At 38.6% G+C, this 10425-nt stretch overlaps 1 protein-coding gene across 1 annotated transcript; it reads right to left on the reverse strand.

The window, feature by feature from the left end:
* Positions 1 to 6799: 6799 nt before the first annotated feature.
* On the reverse strand, positions 6800 to 10228 carry cdkn2c (cyclin-dependent kinase inhibitor 2C (p18, inhibits CDK4)). Its single transcript, XM_087836353.1, has 3 exons — positions 10106 to 10228; positions 7164 to 7344; positions 6800 to 7080 (listed from the first exon to the last, which is right to left on the reverse strand). Exons 1-3 carry the CDS (start codon positions 10226 to 10228, stop codon positions 6908 to 6910), a joined length of 477 nt encoding a protein of 158 aa, XP_087692479.1. The 3' UTR covers positions 6800 to 6907.
* Positions 10229 to 10425: the final 197 nt, after the last annotated feature.

Raw genomic sequence — 10425 nt, forward strand, 5'->3', positions numbered from 1 at the left:
ATCCATGGCCGCCATGATGATTCCCGAGACCTTCAGGAAAATATTCTATTGACTAAGGAGATAAAAAGTTGAACTTTTTGGGTGTTTTTGTCCCGTTAGACCTGGCGTAAAACTAACAGCCTTTCCTAAAAAGAACACCATGCCAGCAGTCAGTGTGAAGGTCTGGTGCCGCTTAAACAGGTCATTACTGCTAAAAAGCGATTCTGCAAAAAATAGTGAACCAAAATTCCTCCACAGTGATGTGAAAGTTCTTGGTGGGGAAGTACTTTTCTCACAGGGCCATGTAGGTTTGGGAAGCCTTTTTCCCTAATAAATCCAATAAAAGGACTAGATCTTACAATCTCTGATAATGCGTTGCTTCAAATGGAAAGTCCTGAGGGATGGCCACTGTGAGGAAAAGCAGCCTGGAAGCTTTACAGCGGGACACATCATCAGTTGTGTGCCCGAATGCCACAGGGTGTTTCTTCCTTTTATCACAAATTTTTCCACCAGTTTCTGTTTCATTTTCCAGTTTCTTTTTATTTCCTTGGTTAGGTTTAGGGATTAGAAATTTGACCTAGAGAATAATATTTAAAGTAGAGATGGACCGATCGGTATCGGTCCGATACTGACGTAAATTACTGGATTGATATCGGGGAGAAATAAAAAATGTAATCCATCCATCCATCCGCTTATCCTTTTCAGGGTCGCGGGGGGCGCTGGAGCCTATCCCAGCTGTCATAGGGCGAGAGGCGGGGTACACCCTGGACAGGTCGCCGGTCTGTCGCAGGGCCAACACACAGGGACAGACAACCATTCACACTCACATTCACTCGCAGATTCACAGCTAGTGGCAATTTGGATTATCCAATTAACCTATCCCCACAAGCTGGATGTCTTTGGACGGTGGGAGGAAGCCGGAACCCGGAGAGAACCCACGCAGACACGGGGAGAACATGCAAACTCCACACAGAAAGACCCTGGCCTGATATTGGAATTGAACTCAGGACCTTCTTGCTGTGCGGCAACAGTGCTAACCACCGTGCTGCCTTAAAAAAAAAAAAAAAAAAAAGTAATCCGATACATTAAATATCAAAAAAGCACCTCACAAAACTTGCGACACGGCGTAACTCGGCTCATAACCGTAGCACGTCGGAGCAGTATGCATCACGTGATAGAGCGGCTGTGTGTATTTGTAGCCTCGCTACCAAACCGGCGTTTCATCTCCGAGGAAGTGATCCCACAGAAAAGTAAAGCAAGTGTGTAAGTTCATCTCTGAATGTTTGTAAATCATTCCAGCGTTAAGCTTACAACCGATATATGGAGCGACTGCCTCTTCTTGCTGCTACTTCAATCATGAAACTGATCAATGATCAGCTGATCGGCTTTTCTGTCGCGAGTCCGTCTCTCTTCTTTGTTTTTGTCTCACTTCGCGCCAGAAAGAGGAAACCAGCGGCTGAACAACAGCAGCACTATTAAGCTTGATAAGCTGTTGTTAGAATTTATTTAATATTACTTTCTACACCAGGATCATTTTCTACGCAGCTGACGCTGTCAGGGGCGGATCTAGCAAAGTTTAGCCAGGGGGGCCGATAGGGCATGAACAGGGAAAAGGGGGCACAAAGACATACTTTTCTTTCTTATTCTCATTTAAAATGTCGAGCTTTTAATAAATAATTATCTGAATCTTACACCCAAAGTTTTAATCTGATGTAAAATGTATAGAAGTCCATTACTGTATATAGTAACTGTTAAGTCTAATATACCCTAGTAAGCTATAGTACTTTTTCCTTTGGGAAGATACCATCTGTGCAGTCTGCAGTTCTGTTGAAGAAAGATGTTGAATCTATTTAATTACTCTTGAAAAATAATTGATTTCTGTGCATTTTTTTTCACACTGCATCAAATTAAAGTTGATTACGTCGATTAAGCATCATGAGGAGGAGGGTGGGGGGTGGTTCCCTTTTTCTTTTTTTTTTGCTGGGAGTTTGCAACCCTATTAGTTAGGTTGCTTAATATTTCTGCTAAGTACTCTTTAAAATACCAGAATAGGGAGGATGGAGCAGGTTTAACTTTATTAGATTGATCAGTTTTGCTGAACTATGAAATATTTTGGGTGCAGTGTATTTTTTACATACAGGTTTAACAGAATAGCTTTAGTGTTGTTATTTAAACTTGAGTATAAACTTATACAAAAAGCAGCAAGATATTAAAAAACGGTTTTATTGATTAAAAAACACACTATATCGGATTCATATCGGTATCGGCAGATATCCAAATTTATGATATCGGTATCGGACAAAAAAAAGTGGTATCGTGCCATCTCTAATTTAAAGTATTAAATATTTTTTAAGACGCATCATCAGTTGTGGACCTTGGATTCATTGGGTGTTCTAACATAAAATGTTTTTCATCTGAAACGTTTTTACTGCGACAAATATTCAAAAAATAACAAATGTACCACACTGTGTACATCTGTGAGTGTTGCTTCAGCTTTTCAGTTATAAAGGGATGTGTTGAAATCCCCGAACACACCCACACCCGACGCTGGAAAGTGAATCATGTCTGCTCAGCACAAACCTGCACAAAGTTCTGCTTAGTCACAACCCAGAGTGAGCCTCTAATTAAGAAAACCAAACTCACAGGAATTTTAGGGGAATTCTTTGGATTTTTAAAAAACCTACTACAGACTTAAAGAATAAGGTCAGTAAGGTTTTAATGGTTACTTGCAAAACCTTTTCTTGTTGGTAAGAATAAATATGACTGATGTGCTAAAGGAAAATAATAAAACAGACAATACAGAAGAAGAAAAATTCACGTGTGATTTATTTGCAGTGTGCACAAAAAACAGAAGACCATTCTTAGGTTACAATTAGATGATTCACTTTGATGCTTGCTGTTTGGTAACATAACTTTGTACTAACTTTAGATAAATGTTAGCCCAGACACAAAGGTGCCAGCGTTTTCTGAGAGCTTTCATTGATGACCAGAACATAACACCATCAAACAAAATGCAGCATCAAAAAGAAGTTAATGTTTACGTGACTGTGTTAGAAGTGTGTAGATGCACCTAATGGTGAAGCATTGTTTCACAGTTTGTAAGATATTAGTTTGGTGAATGCATAAAAATATCAATGAAAAACACTTTTATGCACTCAGTTTCACACGTTTTCAATAACAATATGAAAGAGTCACATTCTCTGATTTAGTAAGTGTTGCTAAGTATTCTTTCCACCAGACTGTGAATATAAATACCAGATTTTTGTTCTCAAGTTTTTGTAGCGCTAATTTATTATGTTTTTAACGTATAGACGTGTTCAATGTCCGGGAAACAAAGGATCAGAAGAAGAAGTTGCTCTCTTAATCACATCTTTCCTCTTACCTGTGGGAGAAAAATGTGAAAGTTCATGTCACATATTTAACCTCTGCATTTATGCATACTAACTAAAATTAGACCTGAAAAATTATAAAATAAGTGGAACTACAATGTGTTTTAGTTAAACATTTTCACTGTGTCGTCAGCTCCACGAGGCATGAGCGCAAATTTGATTTTAACCCTGGGATAAATTTTAACTGACATTAAAACCTCTGTTTGTTCCAAAGCAAAAGAAAAACTGGTTTGTCACCTTTAACCTGTTCGTTGCGCAGTAGCTCAGCCTTAATCCTCCACAGCGCTGTCATTTGTCTCGGATTGATCGATTCTTGCCTAGGCTCGTCTAAGGTGAATCTGTTAATTATTGCTTTTGCGCCATAAAGGAAAGCTTTGTCTGCGGTGCGTTTTATTTCCATCTGCACCCAGACACAATCTAAAGTTACGCGCCCCAAAACAAACAAAAACCCACGCATATCGAGGACTTTGTGGTGGCGGAGACCCGAGGTGAAGTTAAACTCGCGCTCGCTCTGTTGTTCAGCTGTCCGGTCCTGTCGGAGAAAACAAACAAACTAAAGAAGATGCGGCGTATGCGCATGCTCATTAACGATGAGCTGACGTCTGACTGGAATCTGATTTGAGATGATTTCAGAAAGAAGCTTTAACACAGCGACCTCCGGTTTCCTCTAATAACGAATTGACATGAAAACAAAGCTCGTGAGTTCAGGCTGACACACTTCAAATATAGGGCGTTTGGTTTTGGCGTTGGTGGGCACGCTTGATCCAACCATCGACCCCTGCCCTGTTTCTTTTTTTTCTCCTTTTTTCTTTGCTTCTTGATTTAAAAAAAAAAGGGAGAAATATACTTGCCTACATATGCTATTCTACCTGCTTTTAAACCATTTAAAATTACAATTCATAATTTTATATGTGAATTATATAATGTTAAAGTACTATTAAACAAAGTATTTTAGGCTTTAGTTTACTTCAGCCATATTCCATATAAATCAGGTATCATACAAAAATAAAAATAGCTTCAAATACAGTCATGACAATAAAATAATATGACTTTAAGGACTTAACAACATTACTTCAGTTATACTACACCAACATCTCTTATATTTTGGCACTAAGGGAACACTGAATGACCTGGTGGTTTTTGTCCATAAAACTACTCGTCTAAGATTACCACAAAATTATCAATTCCACCTGTGATCTTGTGTCACCATTACTCTTTGTGTTGGTTCTTCTGTCACCTGACAAATAGGACAAACATGACAATAAGAATAAAATGTGGAGCTGCTTCGGTTTCTGTCAATTTGTGCAGATCTTGACTCATCAGTAATGTTTGTAGGCTGAGTGCATTTTTAAAACAATTTGTGCAAACTGGGTGGATTATTTGCGAAATCATGACTACCTCATAATATTTTGTCTCAAAAATTAACCCTATGAGTATGTCAGCACCATTAGGATGAAATTATTGTGTCACCAACATTTAACGTTAGACATATAATTTTAACAGCCTCTGTAAACTAATATCCGGGCTTACTCGAGGCTGCCGTTTTCTCTGACAGTTTCAATCAAAATTAGAAATGCTGCTCTGAGACTGAGAGAACTAATAGTGCTGCTGTTGTGCAGTTAGTTTCCAAAACACGTTATTAATGGTTACATACAATTTTAGACTGATGTGGGCCAAAGCTTAGCATAGCCTGTAACGTTATTATGACGGACACATCTTATGAGTGAACTTGGCTTTAAGTGACTCAAAGGTTTCTTTGAAAATTACTTTCTTATATCCAGGTTCTTCCTTTTTGCTGCCGTCCTCCTCTCCTCCTCTCAGCGCAGATTTGCCGCTGCTAAAAATAAACGGAGCACCCTGAAAGGCTCAGCCAATCACATTGGCCATATCTGTCACATGACTAGGACTCCAGTAGAGGATGTAGTTTAACGCTTTCTGCACCGCTGGGTTAATGAGACGCTGGCAGATCGTTTTTTTCTTTCTATCGGGTTAGTTTTTCTTTACTCGAAGAGATCAAATTATTGGTGGGGACATGTCCCTTCCGTCCATGCCAAATCTACGCCCTTGCTTCAAATACAGGTTGCAATAATTCTAATTCCGGTAATGAATAAGTTAAACAACAGTATCACCACTGGGTTATTACAAGCTCGGTGTATTATTTGCTATTGAAAACTGAACAACAAGACGGTCGTTTAATTTCAAACTGCACGCGAAAGATTTTAAGTTTCACTTTCGGTTAAATGTTTCGAGCTGAGTATCAAAAAGAGGCACTTTGTTAGAGTTCAAAGCCTCGCTGACGAAACACAAGAAACAAACAAACCAGTTCAATCTGTGAACTGGAAAATAATATTTTAATTTTATAGAAAAGGTGACAGCAGCATTATGTTTCCTTTACATTCAGAAACGCTGTTTTCTGGCACACAATGGACGGGCCTCACAAAGCTCCGTGTGTTTCCTCAGAGTCTATTTACAGATTTTAACGCTTTGACTATTAACATGTAAAATCAGGCCAAGCTCAAGCTCACGTTGATTGTTTGGTTGACAGTAACTCGGTGCTTTCTGTAGCTGTTGTGGTAAGTTGTGTGACTTTGGAAAGTACCCCATCTGTTTGTATCAGCTCCTGAGGCTGGTCTGAAAGCTTTGACATCTTTGCCTGTATTAATCTATGAGCATAGCAGTTTATGACGATGTTTATGATTTAAAGCAGCTTGTTTATCCTTAGATTCATTGTGTAGCCTGTAAAGGTGCATACTGGTTTAATAAGTATAAAATTGCTCCTTGCACTACTCTTTGTAGTGTAAATCTTATGGCTTTACTTCCTAACTTCTGTTTAGTAAACACGTGAAAGCACAACTGTACTTAGGTGACTGTAAATGTCACCTAAATATTAAAGAAAAACAGAATACAAATTGGATTTCAATTGTTAATGAAATAGCAAAGTAAGATGACTCAAATGCAACAGATTATTATTATTATTATTATTATTATTATTATTATTATTATTATTATTATTATTAAATACATAGTAAACAATAGTTTCACTCTATCCACGACCACTCATCCCTGTGTTATTTATTATTAAATTTAACTGAATTTTATTTGAATTTTATCGTTATTTTATTTTTTATTTTTCAGAGAGACAGTATGTATATTTTAGTGTTGAAAAGATGAAAAAAAAAATTTAAGACCATTATGTGTGTTATTGACGTGACATAATTTTACCATCTCACTGTTATGCTCCAGCAGCTGGAATTTGTCCACTAATGTCATTTTAAGTAATTCATAATTAAACCAATAAGGTCAGAATTACAAAAACTAACAAAACAAGAAAAAACAAATTGGTACGCCTGAAGCTTTAAAACTCACAAAACTATAAAATATTCAGAGCACAAACCACTGGACTGACATGTAAAATAATTAGCCTTCATCTGTTTTGTTCATTTATTTTGTGTTTTTGACTTAACTGGGCTCAGGAAAAATCCCTCCCATATTATTTTGGGAGCAGAAACTCTTCTCGTGTAAGGTGCAGTTTGGTCCACTCACTGATGGTTTTGGATGAACGTGGCTGTGTCCGTGTGGCCATTGCCGCGCGCGAGCTGCTCGGCGGTGAGTCCGTCATTGTTGCGTACGCCGCGATTCTCGGTGTATCCAATGAGCAGCCTGACAACCTCCAGGTGACCCTTACTGGCGGCCAGGTGCAGCGGAAGGTTACCTTCATGTGGAGTTATAGGTCAATAAAAACCAGGTGCGAGAAGAAAACAAAACAGAAGTAAATCAAATCATTTAATTCCCTACCTCTTTCATCTGCCATGTTAACATCGGCCCCATATTTTAGCAGCACGCGCACAGAATCCACGAATCCTTCACGAGCGGCATCGTGGGTCACGGTGAGACCGCAGGAGGGATCTGGCACATTTGGATTTGCCCCCGCTTGCAGCAGCGTCTCAATGACCCGGGAGTCCCCCAACTTCACCACCTGCACACACACAACGGAGGGCGAGAGAATGGATGCGGGAGAGAATTTAGGAGAAGAAGAAGCTTTAAGGAGCTGCCCAGGGTGCGCCTGGCGATTATTATTTTTATATTTAAATATTAAATTCATCCCATGACACTAAATCCCAATTTAATGCATTTAATGCTCAATAAGTGTATTGCTATTAATTCAGCCCGGCCGCATTAGCCCCGCCTCTCCTCCTGACGTTTCTTGTCGTCACAGGGAAAATCTGCGCCTGATTGGAGCAGCATCAGCGGACCTGTTTCTATTGGTGGCAGACAGGTAAGGTCATACAGATAGGTGAAAACATCTTCACCAGTTCGTCTGGACTCGTACATGTGCATGTATGAATTTCAAAAATTACCATGCATAATTATGAACTCGAGCACACGATATGTTGGATGAGCGGTCAACGAGGAGGAGCTTCTTCTCTGAGTGGACCGTTCAGCTGCAGGCCTGCACCCAATATGATCGTTCATATGAAACCTCGTGTGACACGCAGACAGTGCACGAGCAAAAACAAAAACAAAAGCACGTTTAAAATCGGATCCAAGCAGGGCACGGGCTGATAATCTGGCAAAACGGGCATTTTTCACGTTGGGCTGACGGAGTTTTGGTTCGCTGCGCACAGGCCTCACAAGCGCTGACAGCAGCCCATTAGTTCATTTTCATGAGACTGGAGTTCCCACTTAAATGTCTTCGCTACCTCCGCTAAAAACAGGCCTTCTGGTCAAACTGCTGCATATGATTATTTGCCTTTCTGAACAGGTTTGCTCTTAAAGGTAACTCCATCCTGGAAGAATTAATTTTAATCAAGCAAGCAAGCGATTAAAATAGATTTTCAAATGTACTTTTTCAGTGATATCATCTTTAATAGCAGGAAATTAACTAAGCATCGAATTGTTGGTTTTTTCTCATTTTTTTCAATATTTTTCTAGTAACTTATATTTGACAAGAGCATAAAAATTGAAAATTCTGTTTTTGTAGTGTCAAGAGATTTATTCTAAAGACACTTCTTCAGCTTAGAGTCAGAGAGTAGAAACACACACGCTGCAGTTTTTACTTGCAGGGCAGAGCGCTCACACCAAAGTGGGGGCCCTGCACTCTCAGAAATAGGGGTACCAAAGTGTACCAAAAAGGGTACAAATGCTTGTCGCTGGGGGTGTTCCTTTTTGAGGGACATTTCTGTACCGTTCAGGCTTGGTACATTTTTGTACCTTATGAATTTGTCCCATCTGAAGTACAGTCATGTACTTTCCTAAGACATAAATGTAAAGGTAGGTTACAGATATTCTTTGCATCATAGGATAATTTACGTACAGAGGACCAACAGATTTGATTATAACATGTAGCTTTTATGAGCACACTCACATCTCATATGAATTTTACAATAACCCCATCCAGATTTTCCCATGCTGACCCATTACCACATTCTGCCACTGTCACTGCAGTACAGGTCAAAATGGTACAGATTTGTACTTTATTTCAAATTGAACCTTTAAAGGGGCATTTCTGCACTTTTAAAGACCAGTATTGTACTTTTAAGGGAACATTTAAAAAATGTACAAAATGTTCTTCTCTCGTGCCTCTATTTCTGAGAGTGTGTGATGTGCACTTATCGTTATTTATACACAAGAAAAGTAATACAATCATGAATACATTTGTTCAGTGTTGATACGTGAGCATGTGCGTATGTGTGTTAGAATGTGGGAAGCAGCCGTTTTTCCCCTTTTCCTTGTTTACTGTAGAAATGGGCGCGTCCTTTGTCTGTGTGCCTCATGCTTCACGACTCTGCTCTTTTCTGTGCCCTACTTTATGATTAAATGCAGCTGCTACTTAAAAAGTTATCACTAAAACAAACAAAAACAAAACTCAGACTAATACTTACATACACCCCAAACACGGTGTTGGATAGATACATAAAGGATCTGTTCAGATCTCTGCCCACAACCATAAACCAGTAATTACTTATTCTTTATTTTCCGCTTCTTCTAAAATTAAGAGACTTGAACAATTTATATATTTTGTCCTAAAGCAAAAAACGTACATCTGAATAAATCCAGGTTCTTTTTAACAGCTAATACCCAACACCACCATTTCCTTAACAACACCATTTTGCTGCTCCTCAGCTCCACTGACAATTTCATACTTTAATGTTGTCTCGTATTTGCTGATTTCTCTTAATTACAATAATATGAACACAAGTTTATTCTTTACTTCGTGTGATAAAAAAAAAAACTATAACTCTCTCTGAGTCAAGTACAAAATCTGCATTTGAAAAATAAATTGTGAAACTAAGGAAGTGATAACAGAACATCTTATTACTCCATAAAACACACTCATGCACACATATGTATTTATATTAATCTATAAATGTATTCAAATCTGATAGTAAATCATGAATTTCAGCTTTTTAGACTTTTGGTAAACTGTTTATCTTTTTCACTACACTTAAATCTATTTTGGAGAGTCCAAACTTATAACTGCCACATACAGATTTCTGCACTTCAAAAAATATTTACATCGATCTGAGACGATTGTATTCAGTATAAAGATGACATTATCGAAGCTGGTGGATATTTGAAGAGTACTGTGAGGAGGCCTCAGGCCTCAGCCTCTAACACAAAGCACTAAAACAAGGAAGTAAATCAAGCTGCTAGCAAGCAAAACAGACTGAAATCGTCCAAATATGTTTAAGATCACTTCGGAAAAAAAGCCAGTTCAAAAGGTTTTTATTACTTACCTGTATTGCAGTCCTATTAAACACATTTTTAATATTTACATCAGCTCCATTTTGCAGTAAAGTTATGATTTCTAATAGATTTCCAGTTGCACAGGCATTGCAGAGTTGGTCAGAGAGACTCATATCAGGTGTCCCTTTAAAACACAATACAAAGCAAACTTATCACCTAAAAGTTTCCGCAGGTTGTGTTGAAGACTGAAATAATCCAGGATGGTGGACTGACCAAATACAGAGGAATCTGTAACATGCCCCACCCTCCCTTACATCATCCTTGACTGTGCAGCTCGAGCTGTTACTGAACAAGAATTAGACAAAATTAG

This window comes from Neolamprologus brichardi, chromosome 23, assembly GCF_056152115.1.
Source record: "Neolamprologus brichardi isolate AB-2024 chromosome 23, ASM5615211v1, whole genome shotgun sequence".
NCBI lineage: Eukaryota > Metazoa > Chordata > Actinopteri > Cichliformes > Cichlidae > Neolamprologus > Neolamprologus brichardi.